Below are 14,361 nucleotides of genomic sequence, written 5' to 3'. Positions count from 1 at the left end.
GCGTCCCCTTGCCGGCTGGTGCCACGTTGGCTCGGGGCTGGCCGTGGCGGACAGGGCAGGGCACGGGCTGTGGTGGGCACTGGACCTGTGCCCGGACCTCGGTATAAATATCTCAGGCTGCCGGAGGCTGTGTTTACTCGGCCCCAGCCTGGGGGCGGCAGCAGACCGGCAGGTCCTGGGGGCGGGGGTGACCAGGCCACAGCACAGTCACTTCCTTCTGGCCAGACAGGCCACAGCCTCACTGCCCCTTCCCACCCCCTTTCTGGGTGGGGGCGAGGTGGTGACCCCTCATTCTGGGCTCCCAGGGACCACCAGTGAACCCCTGACCTGGACCTCCCTGCTGGGCCTGGGAGAGAGACCAGCCGACAGGAGGCGGCGGCGGGTGGGCCAGGACAGCGGAGAGGGGTAGGAAAAAATGAGGGTGAAGAGAGGAGGGGGGGACTCCGAGAGAAAGGATGGGAAGCGGAGACAGTGAGGGAAGCTGAGGCCCAGAAGAGAAGGGGTTGAGGGAGAGGAGGCAGAGGCGAGAAGGGGCTGAGAGGGGAGATGAAAAGCCATGGGGAGACGCAACAGCTGCAGTGGCTGAATAAAAGGGACAGGGGGTGGGGGGGAGGTGGAGGAAGCAGCAGCAGCGGGGAGAAGGGACAGGGAGGCAGTTTCAGCTTTGGCAGGACGCACAGAGGTGTCAGACATGGGGGGGGGGGTGCGGCAGCCCGAGGAGCCTGGAGGGAGGACGGACGGAGACACGGGGGTGGGGGCCGGATGCCCACGGAGGGGCTCTCCCCTCCCTGACTCAGCCTCTCCGCCCACCCCAACCCCATCCCCGGGAGCGGAGGGAGGCGGCTCCGAGGCTGTGATGGGGGTGTGTCTCAGGGCTCCACCTCTGTCTCAGCTACAGAGGCTCCCTCTCCGCCATCTGACTAACCCTAATTCTGACTCAATTGCTGTCTCTCATCACTTAAAAAAAATTATGTAACCAACTTCTGTACAGCAAAGTATATCACAAACAGATTTAATGATCAAATGACAGACTGGTGAAAAACGTGCACCTCACCCAGGGCTGGCTCTCACCTGAGGGCATAAACAGGAGCACCTGAGGGACAGACATCTCTGTCAACCTGGAGCCTAGCTGGCGGGGCTGCCTCGAGCCTCCTGTGGGAGACGCACTATCTATGCGGATAGCACACCGGCAAGGGCCTCAACACTGAGGCCCCCAAAGGTGTTGGCTGTTGTTAGCCTCCTCAGTGGCTAATTCTCCTTCGGTTCTCCCACCTGAGGACGTCTGTGTGTCTGTCGGCTCGTGTGGCCCTGGTAGCAGACAGGCAGGGCAGTAGGGTGGTCTCTGGGGCTTGGGATTCTACACCTGGGTTTCCATCTCTGATGACCTTTAGTACGTGACATCCCCTTTCTGGGCCTCCCATGACCCACCTATGGAGTGGCACCTCACTGGGGCCTGGCATCGGACACAACCCCTCAGCAACCTTACTTAACAGTCTCTCTGTCTGAAGACCCTTCAGCCTCCATCCAGCTGACTTTTTACGTTTGGCTCTAATTCCATTTGACCCACAGGGCAGAGCCAAGGCCCCAGGGGTCAAGGGCTGTGGCCCCAGGAGTCCTTGGGGTATTCCCCTCTCTGGGCTGCAAGCTGGTGGAGGCGGTTCTGAGGGTCCCTTGGGCTTGGCCATGGCAGGATGCCACTACTCTGGCTCAAAGGAGTAAGGGGTCCCCAGGCCCCACCTCTCCGACCATGGCCCGTGTCCTCCCCTGCTAGCAGCTGCCCTTCGGTGTGTGTCCACTGGGGGAGCAGGAGCTGGGGGTGGGGGGCATGGGAAGGCAGGACGCCTGGGTTCCCACAGGCCAGTGGCTGAGTCACCAGGCGGCCATCTGGCTCCTATTAGCCTGGGGCAGCAGGGGGCTCTGGGGCGGCTCTGCGGTGCTGGGGGCAGGGAGGCCGGGGCAGGCTGTGTGGATGACTCAGGACCCATGATAACAGCCTGTGCGTATTTGGGGAGTGTAAACAGGAGAGGAGAGGGAGGTGGAGGAAGTGAAGGAAGGGAAAATTGTGGCTGGGCAGAGGGGGGCTAGTGAGGCTGGGAGGGAGTCTCCCTCCCTCCATGCCCAGCCTGGCCCGCCCATGACCCGTGTCAGCCCCGCCCACCTCTCCCAAACCTGGGTCTCCAGGGAGAGGTGAGAGCTGGTGGCCACCCCCAGGGTCTTCCCGCTGCCCACGGCCAGGCTGGATCACTCAGCTGTCACAGTTCTGTTGGCCACAGCAGCCAGGATGGGGGATGCTCAGGCCTGCGGAGGGGAGGTGGGGGAAAGACAGCGAAACCCAGAGATAAAGGCTGAGAGACAGAGAGGGACAGAGCCAGCCTGGAGGCTGGCAGAGATGGAAAGATACGGGCAGGCGGTGCCACAGGCCCAGAGAGTGAGGCTGAAGGAACTTCACAGGCAAGGCTCAGAGGTGGAGGAAGAGCAGAGTCAGGACTGGGAGGCAGAGGCAGAGGGCCGCTCTGGGCCGACCTGGCCGGCTCCAGCCACAAAGGGCCCCACTGGCCTTGGGCAAGAGGAGGATACTGATGGGGGCCTGCTGTGGGGACAGAGGCCAAGGCACAGAGATGGGGAGAAAGGCAGAGAGGAAGGGTGGGGGGAGAGAGAGCGAGAAAGAGAGGGAGGGAGGAGGATAGAGAGGGGCAGGTTCAGCGGAGAAGGAAACTGAGGTGGGGGGAGAGAAGGGAAGGCCAGGCATCGTGGGGAGGGGGCTGCCAAGACCCGAGATGGGACCAGACCCAGCGAGGCTCGTGGTGTGGGGCGGCCACCCTTCTCTGGCCTAGAGAAAGTCGCAGGGCAGGCCTGAAATCAGTGGCCTTGTCGGCGGGGGGCAGGGTCTGTCAGTCCCCGTCCAGCTCTGGGCTGGGCGCGTCCTCGGGCTCCTCCTCATCGAAGTACCTCTCCTCCTCATCCCGGGCCACGATGTCCAGGTTGTCGAAGTCAGGGTTGTCATCCACGGTGCTGCGGCGGGAGGGGGCTGTGAGGCGCTGGCTCTGCCCGCACCCCGGCCTCCTCCCTTCTCACCCTCTGGGGGAGCTGGGGCCATGCGCTGGCAGCTGTAAGTTGGAGCTAACTTACAGCTGGTTTCGGTGGGGTCTCTCAGGGCTTCAAACAAAAGGCAACATTTTCCAAAGCAGAGATTTTACATGAAAACTTCTGATTTCTCTTGAAAAGTTGGAAGATGTGGCAACACATGGGCCCATGTCTCCCTGGGGCAGTGGTTCTCAACCGGAAGATTTTTGCCCCCCAGGCGACATTTGTGATGACTGGAGACCTTTCGGTTGTTACTCCCAGTGAGTGGAGGCCGGGGTGCTGCTCACGCCCCCTGCACACTGCGCAGCATCTGCACAAAGGACCAGTCAGCCCGAGGTTGACAGTGCCTGGGGCCAGAGTTGAGAAACCTTGCCCTCATGTGACACGTCACCCTCAGTTGTGAGAGGACCTCACCCCCACCCCCACTCTGCTCCAAACCCTCCCAGGCTCCCTCACACCCCCTCACGGGCAGGAAGCTCTGTCCAATCCGGCCCTATGGCCTCTGAGGTTGCCTACCCCTCGCCCACCACTCCGGCCACCTTGCAATCTCTCCGTGCCACCTCCAGTGTCTTGCACCTGGTGTTCCCTCTGCCAGGAAAGCTCCTCCCCCAGGTATTTCTTTTTTTTCCCTTTTCCTTTTCTTTTCTTTTTTTTTTTTTTGCTTTTTACGAATGCACCCACAGCACATGGAGGTTCCCAGGCTAGGTGTCCAATCAGAGCTACAGCTGCCGGCCTATACCACAGCCACGGCAACTGGGGATCCGAGCTGCGTCTGCGACCCACACCACAGATCATAGCAGCGCCGAATCCTCGACCCACTGAGCAAGGCCAGGGATCAAACCTGCAACCTTGTGGTCACTAGTTGGATTTGTTTCCGCTGCACCACAAAGGGACCTCCTCCACGAGGTTGCTTCTATCACTTTTACCCCTCGCTTCCTGCAGGCCTTTGCTCAGATGTCCCCTGCTCAGAGAGCTTCCCTGGCCACCTCATCACTCTCCCCCGACCCTGCTTTATTTTCCTTCCTGTCCCATCACCAGTAGATGCCAGATGCTTCCTCACCTTTCTCACCAGAGCGGGAGCCCTTCCATCAGTTTTGCTCCCTGCTCCATCCCTAGAGCGGTGCTAAGCCCCTGGTGGCTGCATGTGGCCCAGCAGCCATGCTCCGGGGGGACAGGCTTTAGTCCCCACCACTCCCCGTTCCTCAGGTTAGGCCCGACGTCCTCGAGGGCATCTGGCTTTATGACATCAGTAGTGCCCTTACTAAGGGCTCCTCACGGCCCAGGCTCTCGACTCACTGCTTGGTGGGGGACACTGAGAGCAATAAACGTAAAAGCGGCTCAGCCAGACTTGCCTCTGGAGCTGGGGATCCCAGACTGGACCAGAGATGCTCTGGCCGTGGCAACTGTGACCCCCATTCTACTAAGGAGGCCCCAAGGGTCTGCCTGGTCACATGTCACGGGGGCTGGGTTTGAAACCAGGGCCCTCTGCTGCCACACCTGCTGTTCCAGAGCACCAGGCGAGGCTGCCTCAGTTGACGGAACCATTTCTCTCAGACTCTGATACTTCACTCCCCTGTGTCCTTTACCCTGGTGGTAAAATCCTTTCCAGAGCGGGTGGCCCCGTCTCAGCCCTGGGGTTCTAGTGGAGACGCTAATGACCAGCCCTGCGGGCGCGCCCGCCGCAGGCGTTAACCTGACAGGGACTACTTCCTGCAGCATGAAGAGGCCCGCGGTCCTGGGGGACACTTAGGGAGCTCAGGGCAGCGGCATCCCTACCAGGCCACCACCATCCACCCACCTGCCCGAATGGGAACATTCCAGTGTTTTTCTCAGCATGGGACTGAAGGTCAGCCCTGCTCAGGCCCCTCCTTCAGTGAGGGGACTGAGGCTTGGAGGTGGACAAAGCTACTCCAAGGTCACCCACTGGTCTCTGATCTGAAACCCTTAGGCTGTGTGACCCCGAGGCCCACATCCTTGGGGTGCTGGGTGGGGGATGGGGGTGGTGAGGGCAGGGGCGCACCTGTAGTCGAAGTCCCCATCCTTGCCGTCCAGGAAGCGCTGGTGCATCCGGCTGGTGAACTCTTCCCGCAGGATCAGCCTCTCTTCTGAGTCGGGGACCCAGGCCTCTGAGTCTTTGCCGGGCCTCTGGTCTGTAGGGGGACACCCGGGGTGGGGGTGTGTGAGGGGTGCATACAGAATTACATCCTTCATGCTGGGTGGCACAGGGAACACAGTGGTGACCAAGACGGCCCCGTCCCTACCTTCCTGGGGCACACCTCAAACACATGACAATACATGGGAGTTCCCTTGTGGCACGGCAGGTTGAGTATCTGGTGTTGTCACTACCACTGCAGTGGCTGGGGTTGCTGCTCTGGCATAGATTTGATCCCTGGCCAGGGAATTTCTGCATGCCATGAACACAGCCAAAAAAAGAAATCAAAAACCAAACTAAAACAAAACCCCCCACATGACAACACAGGCCCTGGAGGATGTGGAATGAGGGGGGACCCAACACCTGATGGGCAGCAAAGGGAAGGCACCCCTGGCAGAGGGAACAGCATGAGCAGAGGTCTGGAGATTGGGGATTGTGCGGTGCCTCTGAGGAGTGGGGACGGGGATGCTGGAGAGGACAGAGGGCCAGGGAACTCAGGGCAGGCAGGCAGGCGGGCGGGGGTGGGGTGCCATGTCGGCTATTGCAGGTGGGCCTGGCCGGGTGCTGTGGAGACACGCGGTGGGGGGGCTGGGGTGTCTGGACTCTGCTGCTGGGCCTCACCTTCCTCGTCACTGTCCTCCTCCTCTTCCTCCTCTTCCAAGCAGGCCTCCTCCTCCTCCTGCTGCTGGAGCAGCCGCTGCTGCAGCTCCCGCTCCTGGTAGGACTGGAGCAGCAGGTCGGAGAGTGGGCAGGCAGGTGTGCCGGCGGGGCCAGGCTTGGGCGGCTGGCGGGCTGGGCCGCGGGCGCTGAGCTCCTCTTGGGTCAGGTACTGCCCGATGTACTGCTCGTAGAGCAGCGGGGCCCGAAACCGCATCTGCTCGTCACTGAAATACTCGCCTCCTGCACAGAGGGGACAGGGGCCGGGGGTGAGGCGAGGGGCTGGCTGGAAGGAAGTATGCCTGGGCAGACCTATGTCCACCCGTGCGTGACCACGCTAAAAGGAAGCCCTAGACACTCGGGTGTGAGGGTGACTGTCCACATTCAGGAATGCAGGGAACTGGGCAGCTGCCTGAGATCATGACTGCAAGGACGCATGCACGGGTCTGAGCACACGCGTGTGACTAGGCCAGTATTTACATGTGGACTCATGTGTCCAAGCACGTTGGGCACAGTCAGTCATTGGACGTCCTGGCCTCTGGGGCGCTGGCAGCCTAAGGCCCATGTACCATGTGCTTAGGCAGGATTCACCAGCCACAGCCCATCAGTGTGCACGGCCACATGGCCACACACCCCCTTGCAGGGGCCAGCACACTGTCAGGGGGCCCTGCGTCGGGGAGCTGGTGGGCAGGGCATCATGGGCAGGTGTGCTGCGCATGGGAGCTAGTACGTGGACTGTGTGTGTCTGTCTGCTGAGCCTCATTCTAGCTGCTGGTGCGCACGCCTGGACACGCCTGCACATCTGCACGGAGCAAGGCATGTATGTGAATGGGACCAGGTCCCACAGGGCATGTGCCCAGGTGTGAGTGCCCCTTCCAGACCCCAGACCTCACCTCTCCCCAGAGCGTTCCTTTCCGCAGCCACCCCTCAGGCTGGCCTGGCTCCCCCACACCCCCACCCCTGGCTGCCTCTTCCTGCAGGGGTGTCTCCACCCCTCACCCTCAGAGGCCAGGAGTCCTGAGACCCTCCCGGTCCCGGCCTCCGTCTGGTCATCTCTCTTACCCCTATGGCTCTGTTTCCACTGTTACCCACCACATGCTGCTCCACCTCTGGGAAGGTGGGTTTCTCCCTCCCCGCCTCCGCCCCTCTGTCTCCACCCGTCTCTGTCTCTCCTGCTTGCTAACCCCACCTCCGATCCTCCTCTTTGCTCCTCACCTGTCACTGTGTCCCACTTTTCCTGGATCTCTCTCTGCGGCCTCTGTCTCCTCCCTAACTAGACTCTTCAGTCCCGCTCCGCTTCACTTGCTCTCTGCTCTTAACTTTAGTTCCAGTGTCTCTGGTCACAAAGCTGCCTGAGATTACATCACAGTCACAATAGTACCGATGTTTCCCTTGACATTTTTCACACGCATGTCCTGTTCCAGCGGCCTTTGCCTGCCCCGGGCCACGAACACATTCCCCGACAGGTTGCTCTCAAGACCTCTGGGTAAGGATCTCGTTTTGCTGAGGGATGATCCGTTGCCATAGTGCTGGATATGCTGGATACCGTGCCCTCAGCCTGCTGGCCTGAAATGGCACTTCTGTCAGCTACTGGATTCTGCCTCTTCTCACTGCCTGGCCCATTGTCTTCCTGGGGGTCCCTGCCTGTCTCTTCCGATCTTCCCCGTCATCTCACCTTCCCATCTCTTCGGCCTGTGCTTCTGCTCTTGCATCTTTGTCTCTTCCTTCCCCTGCCCACGTCTCCCCTCCCACCCAGCCGGCCCAGCCCCACACCTTGGATGAGCTCACGCAGGGCAGCGTAGCGGCGGTTACGCAGGCGGGTGCGCAGGGTGCGGGGCCGGGCAGCGCCTTGCCGGGCCACCTCGGCACAGTAGAAGTCTGCACGGTGGTCACCACGCAAGTGGCCGAAGCAGGCTAGGTGCTCCTCCCGGAGGCCCGTGCGGAAGCGTTCCAGGAACACCAGCGGCTTCTCATGGTACAGCTGGCCCAGGATGGCCACCTTCTCCTGCTCGGTCAGGTCGGGCTCGCCCTGCTGCTGGCTGCACACGGGCAGGCGGCTGGCAGCCACGGCGTGCAGCATGGCACTCACTGCTGCATTCTCGACATCCGGGGAGTCAGTGTCCAGGGCCCTTGGCACTCCCTCTGCTGCTTCTGCCTTGTCCTGGGGTCTGGATGGGATTGGCGTCCAGCTCAGCTCCCCCCAGTGCCCAGGACTGGGCTCCCTGCAGCCTGTGGGGAGAGGAAAGATCAGTTCAGGATGGGAGAGGGAGTGGGTGGAAGGGACTGGGTACTTAATCATTCACTCATTGCACATTTATTGAGCACCTACTATATTCTGGGCACTGCTCTAGGCCCTAGAGCTACCACAGTAAACAAGAAGTCCACAGTTTAGTTGAGAACACAGACAAATGAAAACATACTTAGTGAAAACATAACGTGTTAGGTGGTTCCAAGAGCTGTGGAGGATGGAAGGAGGAGGGAATGGGGGTGAGGCTGCAGTTTTATTTTATTTATTTATTTATTTCATTTTTTTAGGGCTGTACCTGTGGCATGTGGAGGTTCCCAGGCTAGGGGCCAAATCAGAGCTGCAGCGGCCAGCCTACGCCACAGCCACAGCAATGCCAGATCTGAGCGGTGTTTGAGACCTGCACCACAGCTCAAGACAACACCGTATCCTTAACATATTGAGTGAGGCCAGGGACTGAACCTGCGTTCTCAGGGATACTAGTCGGGTTCGTTACCACTGAACTACAATGGGAACTCCAGAGGCTGCAGTTTTAAATGGACATCTGAACACTCCTTGCCAAAAAAAAAAAAAAAAAAAAAAAGACAGAGATTGAGTGGTATGGCCACAAACCAAGGAATGCCAAGAAGCTGGAAGAGGCAAGGAAAGGATTCTCCCTCAGAGCGAGCCCTCCATGGCCCTGCTGACACCTTGATTTCAACTCACTGATACTGATTTCAGACTTCTGGTCTCCAGAACTGTGAGAGAATAAATTTCTGTTGTTTTAGACCACTCAGTTTGTGACAATTTGCTACAGCAGCCCCAGGAAACTAATAATGGCTGAGTAGGAGGATTCTGAGAGACAGGAAAGAAATCAGAAAGCGTGGTGTCACAGATACCAAGGGAAAATTTTCAAGAAGGGTGGTGGGGTCAATGGCACTGAATTCTCCAAGTAGTCTAGTAAGAAAAAAAGCTGAACAGGGCAACTCAGTTTAACTACATGAGAAAGTAACTGGGGAATCCTAATGGGTGCAGTTTCTGAAGGTAAAAGCCAGACTGCAGTGGGTGGGAGATGAGGAAATGGAGGCAAGTGTGGATGGCTCTTTGGAGAAGATAAATGCTATCTGGCAGGCAGCAAGGGATCAAGGGATAGATTTTCTTTCTAGGTTAAACCTTTTTTTAATTATGGAAAATTTTTAACATGCATAAAAGTAGAGTACAATGATCATCCCCATACACTCATCATCCAGCTTCAACAATTACCAATTCCTGGTCAGTGATGTTTCAACAAACCTCCTAACTGCTCCTCACCCTACACAGGAATACTCTGAAGCACTAGGATAGTTTTAAGATGAGCAAAACAAAAGCATTTAAGGAGTTCCCTTTGGCGCAGCGGGTTAAGGGTTGGGGGTTGTCACTGCTGTGGCAAGGGCTTGATCCCTGGTCTGAGAACTTCTGCATGCCATGGGCACCGAAACAAACAAACAAACAAAAACCAAAAAGCATTTTAGGTACTGGTGGGGAGGCATGAAGAGAAAAAGACTGAAAATGCAAAAAAGAGAAACGGGGGAAATGGATTAAGGACCCTGAAGAGGCAGGTGGGACTGTGGACTTTCGCGGAAGGGGAATTAGAATGAAATGGGGGAGCCGTTAGTCTGGATAAGCATTCTGCATAGAAAAAACAGGATGAAGCAAGGGAAGAAGTGCCTTGAGAAGCAGGGTGGGCAGGTACAATGGGGAGAGTTAGCCCAGGACTAGGGGAGGTTTAAACTAGCCTGAGAGTTAGCCCGGTAAGGAACTGGATTAGCCTGGGACATGGTAAGAGCTGGCCTGTAATTTGGCAGAGGTTAATTTAGGAGGAGGCGATAGGCTAAAGGAGGCCAGCCCGCGACAAGAGGGGTTAATCTGGACAAAGTGGTGAGGGGAACAGGTAAGGCCAAAGACAGGTGTCCCCTTATAAAGTGTCCCCCTTCGCCTTCATGGGGACTCATTTCCTAGTGACACCGCAGTCCCATGCTCCCGCCGCCAACGCGTGGCCAGGATCTCACCTTCACCGGGTTCCATCGCCGCTGCCGCGGTTGCCACGGCCTCCATCCTGATTTCCTACGACTCGTTAACCGCCGTGATAAGCTCTGCACGCCAATCCCAGTTGCACACTCCCGGAAGCCACTTCCGGCTGAGCACACTCCCGGGGCCCGGGGCCCCGCAGCACCAGGAACCGAAGTTCCGGGATGAAGGCGGACCTTCCTATGCGCATGCGTGCTCCCAGTCGGCCCCGCCCTCCCGTCGGGAAGGGAAAGGGCGCCAGGGTCAGATAGGCCCTTCCGGGCAACCTCTGCCCCCAGCCTGAACTGCTAGGAAATTGGAATATCAGGAGGGAAACATTGTTGAAACTGCATTGCTGTGACTCGACACCAGCATGCCTAATTTGGTGATGGTTTGAATGACCATTCTCCAGGGCCTGGGCTCATGTTTAGACCCCAAGTCTATCGTCTTATTTCTTCACCACTTCCAAGAATATTTACTAAGCCTTGGCTCTTGATTCTGTCATCAAACCTAATCTCTGGTTAGCATGAGATAGGTAATGAGATCATAGATTGGATTTACCACTTTTATATTCTAGGACCTGGAGAATCTTCAGATGTGGAGAGGAGATTTCAGTCCGGATTTGCCCTAGGTTAATGGGTCCGGTGTTACCAGTGACCCTGAGTGGCCAGGGCTCCGGTGGACCCACAGGGCTAAGGGAGCTGCCCACCCTAGCCTGGTGAGCCAGGGAAGGTTCCTTTCTGGGATGAAAGGACACCCAAGCTAGGACCTGAAGGATGAGCAGGAATCAGCTAAGAGGGAGGTAGACAGGGGTCTCAGGTAGGATTGGATAATCCTGATTGCTGCAAAGACTTCAGTAAAGTCAGGGAATTGGAAGGTTGTTCTAACTTGAGGCCATAATAAGGCTGCAAGGACTTGAGAACCTTGTAAATTTTTTTTTTTTAAGGCCACACCTGCGACATACGGAGGTTCCCAAGCTAGGGGTCCAACCTGAGCTGTATCTGCGGGTCTATGCCACAGCCACAGCAATGCTAGATCCGAGCTGCGTCTGCAACCTACAATCACAGCTCACGGCAACGCTGGATCCTTAACCCACTGAGTGAGGCCAGGGATCAAACCTGTATCCTCATGGCTACTAGTCGGGTTCATTAATTCCTGAGCCACAATGGGAACTCCAGAAGCTTGTAAATCTTTATGTAAGACTTTATGTATTTCCAAAGCATTTATGATTCTAAAAAGGATTGGCCACTCCCCTATAACCTCAATTTCCAAGGCATTTATTCTAAAAGGGATTGGCAAGAGATAAAGGCAGTGAGGTCAACAGGGGCCAGGCATGTGGGGCCTTGAAGCTGTATTTAGTTTGAGCTCCTTTATCCTGTGCGGAGAAGGTAGAGGGTTATCAGGGCAAAGGCACCGGAGGTTGAGAGAGATCTGTGAGGAAGCTGATACAGTAATCCAGACACTGGCCAAAAGCAGAGTAACTTTGCACTTATATTCCCCGGGATGAGGGATCTGGAGCCATCTGGAATACACCAGGACTGACTACATTTAGACATGTTGCCAGGAGGCCAGCAGAGGGCACTGTTGCCCAACCCATGGATCTGTAGAGCCAGGGACTTCCCAGAATAGAAGACTTGAGGCCCTCCCTGAGCAGGGAGGCCACTCCAGCCACTTAGCCCAACTAGCCACCAGTCTTGGCTCCATCTCAGGTTCAGATGCCTCACATCTGATCTCAAAACTAGTCAACTTTCTTCCCCTTATTTTTTAAGCTGTGTCCCCTTCACAAAGCTCTGAGACAGTTCCTATCAGGGAACAGATGGGGCTAAACTGGACACTCCTATGCTCCAGCACTGTCCCTCACAAGGGGCCAGGAGCACAGCATGTCCATAGGAGATGAAGAAATGACTCAAGTTGCTGAGGAAGGATAGGCTGTGGGGATGCAATCAGTCTTTTATCCCAGCTCACTTCTATTGTAGTAACATGTTTCCTTCTTTAGGAAGCCCTCACTCTCACCATACCACACCCCTACTTTCATACTGCCTTTGGATTGGGAGCCCCATCAGGGCAGGGTCCAGGATGGCCTTGGTCATGCTGTGTCCTCAGCACTGTCCACAGTTAAGTGAGGAACAGAGCAAGTACCTAACATTTAATGGCTAAAGAAGTTCTTGGAATCCGCACCAGCCTGAATCCAGGAGCACAGGCAGAAAGCGTCCTAAGCCCAGCACCTAGACCAGGCCTAATGTGGATGGGCAGTCACGCCCTTCACACCAGAGGGATGACCCTTAGTCCAGCCCCACTTTCTAAGTATTGGCCCTACCTCGCTCTCTGCCTAGGGACCTGTTCCATCCTTTTGTCTCACAAATTCCAGGAAGGATTTGGGACTGTAGGTGGACTGGAAAGGCCAGAGACCAGAGAACCATTTTTAAATGAATTAGTGGATTTTAAACTGAGGGCCCCAGGTTTAAGGGGACACCCCCAGCACCAAAAATGGGGCCAGGCACACAAATCCTACAGTAAGTGTTTAATGAATGAGTAAATAATGTCCCCTTGAAAAGGTCCCCACCCCAATTAAAGGCCAACTGCAGTAACACTTCAGGGTTGAAACCCTGCTTCCTTCCTGCTAGGAGGTGCCATGTCATTTATTGAAACAAAACAAAAACAAAACAGGGCAAACACATTTCTTAATAAGTGCAGTTTGTTAAAATCCTGTTAAAACATAGGGGTCAGGGGGAAGTAAAAATAATCAGAGGATCACTGTAGGGAAAACTTTTAGATCTGGTACCTGGGAGACCTCGGGAGAGGAAGCGGTGGGAGAAACTTCATGTGAAGGGAAGGAACCCCCTCCCCCCAACTCCCTTCTTCCCTCTCCCCACTTCATCCCACCAGAAACTACCAAGACGCCTGGAATAAAAGGTTTCAAGTTCAATAGTCACACTCTCTCCAAATACAAAAAGCAGGTACAATTCAACTCAACACAGAAGCTTGTGTGCAAAGTTACGGGAAACTGAGACATTGTATAAAAAGTCGGGTTAAAGATGATTCTGTGGTTTTGTTTTGGGTGTGTTTTGTTTTAAGGGTGTGGCTCTTCCTCCGTCACCTGAACTCAGAAAAGAAATGGTTATCCTGATGAAATATCAACAGCCGACCCACAGTAAAAATGGACAATTCTAAAAATTAAAAAAAAGCATAATTACCAAAAAATTCTGTCACTGCTTCCTCCCTCTGCATTTTGCTTTTAAACTTTTTTTTTTAAGTTTTTGATTTTTTTTTTTTTTAAATCCTTAAAAGTAGACAGTAAAACAGCTCCTGGAAGAATTTACAACCAACTGCAAGAGAGTCTGGGAAGCTGAGGGGCTGGAGCAGGGCTGGGGCGAGAGGACAGGAAGGGGCTCTCCCCTCAGCCCTGTAGCCTCACTGTATGATGAATGGTGGGGGATCTTTAGTCAAAAAGGAGGCAGGGGAAGAGGAAAGGGCTGGGGGACAAACAGAAAATAAAAGGTCATTGTTGCCTATTTGAATCCAGAGGAAAACGCCCACCCTGTCTGGGGGAAGAGCCCCTCAGAGGGGAGGCAGCCCTGGGAGGACCCGTCCCCCAGCACCACGGGACCCAGTGGGGGTGGACGAGGGGGGCCAAGGTGGGCGCTGGTGGAGGAAGCCGGGAGGGGCCCCCAGGACACACTGCTACTGTGTGCTTGTGCCCCCCTGTGTGTTCCCAGAGTAGCTCCCATAGTCGTAGTTCCCGTAGTATGGCGTCCACTGGCCCTGGTTCTGATAGTACTGGTTCCACTGCTGGGCATACTGGAGAGAGAGAAATCAAGGGTACCAGGTTGTCATGCACCCAGATCCACATTTGGCTCCTCCATTGACCCCACTCTTGCTCATAGTAGAGACACAGGTCTCCTGACAGAATAGGCAAGGAACCCTAGGAGGACAGATGCCACGTGGGTGGGAAGTTAAGAGACTGAAGCCCAGGTCTCCTGGCCTGCTAAACTAATGCCCTTTCAGGTACAGCCAGGTAACCGTGTTCAAAACACTCAGAAATAGATATGGTGGCCTAGCCTCAACCAATCAGAATGGATATTGGCCATGGCACTGAAGCAGAGTTCAAGGTCCCCTGCTTTGCCCTCCTCTTGCTGCACTGGGGAGAGAGACTAGGATGCTAGTTATTTAGCAGCCAGTGCAGTGTCCACCACATGGA

At 56.0% G+C, this 14,361-nt stretch overlaps 2 protein-coding genes across 8 annotated transcripts in view; both read right to left on the bottom strand.

The window, feature by feature from the left end:
• Window positions 1–996: 996 nt before the first annotated feature.
• On the bottom strand, window positions 997–11,041 carry CCDC97 (coiled-coil domain containing 97). 2 transcript variants are annotated; one of them, XM_047794199.1, is made up of 6 exons: window positions 10,166–11,041; window positions 7,667–8,122; window positions 5,858–6,136; window positions 5,105–5,234; window positions 3,130–3,394; window positions 2,949–3,012 (listed from the first exon to the last, which is right to left on the bottom strand). In XM_047794199.1, the coding sequence occupies exons 1-5, from the start codon at window positions 10,209–10,211 to the stop codon at window positions 3,151–3,153; spliced, it is 1,155 nt and encodes a 384-aa protein (XP_047650155.1). In that variant the 5' UTR covers window positions 10,212–11,041; the 3' UTR covers window positions 2,949–3,012; window positions 3,130–3,150. The 2 variants fall into 2 exon arrangements, with proteins under 2 accessions (XP_047650156.1, XP_047650155.1); XM_047794200.1 differs by lacking the exon at window positions 3,130–3,394 and having other exon boundaries at window positions 997–3,012; window positions 10,166–10,387.
• A 2,029-nt stretch (window positions 11,042–13,070) lies between these two features.
• The window catches only part of HNRNPUL1 (heterogeneous nuclear ribonucleoprotein U like 1), a 35,399-nt gene continuing 34,108 nt past the window's right edge, over window positions 13,071–14,361 (bottom strand). For all 6 annotated transcript variants that reach the window (XM_047794189.1, XM_047794188.1, XM_047794186.1 and 3 more), the window contains exon 15: window positions 13,071–13,961. In XM_047794189.1, the coding sequence (XP_047650145.1) occupies window positions 13,845–13,961 (117 nt within the window). In that variant the 3' untranslated portion in view covers window positions 13,071–13,844. The remainder of the gene's footprint in view (window positions 13,962–14,361) is intronic.

Source organism: Phacochoerus africanus, chromosome 8 (genome assembly GCF_016906955.1).
Source record: "Phacochoerus africanus isolate WHEZ1 chromosome 8, ROS_Pafr_v1, whole genome shotgun sequence".
Lineage (NCBI taxonomy): Eukaryota > Metazoa > Chordata > Mammalia > Artiodactyla > Suidae > Phacochoerus > Phacochoerus africanus.
The sequence above is the reverse complement of the archived record's forward strand: the minus strand, read 5'-3'. Positions and strand labels throughout refer to the sequence as shown.

Coding starts and splice junctions, on each gene's coding strand:
- CCDC97 (XM_047794199.1), bottom strand. CDS start 10,211: ATGGAGGCCGTGGCAACCGCGGCAGCGGCGATGGAACCCGGTGAAG. Junction 8,123..10,165: donor GGCGATGGAACCCGGTGAAG/GTGAGATCCTGG, acceptor CTCTCCCCACAG/GCTGCAGGGAGCCCAGTCCT. Junction 6,137..7,666: donor CCTGCGTGAGCTCATCCAAG/GTGTGGGGCTGG, acceptor CCCTCTGTGCAG/GAGGCGAGTATTTCAGTGAC.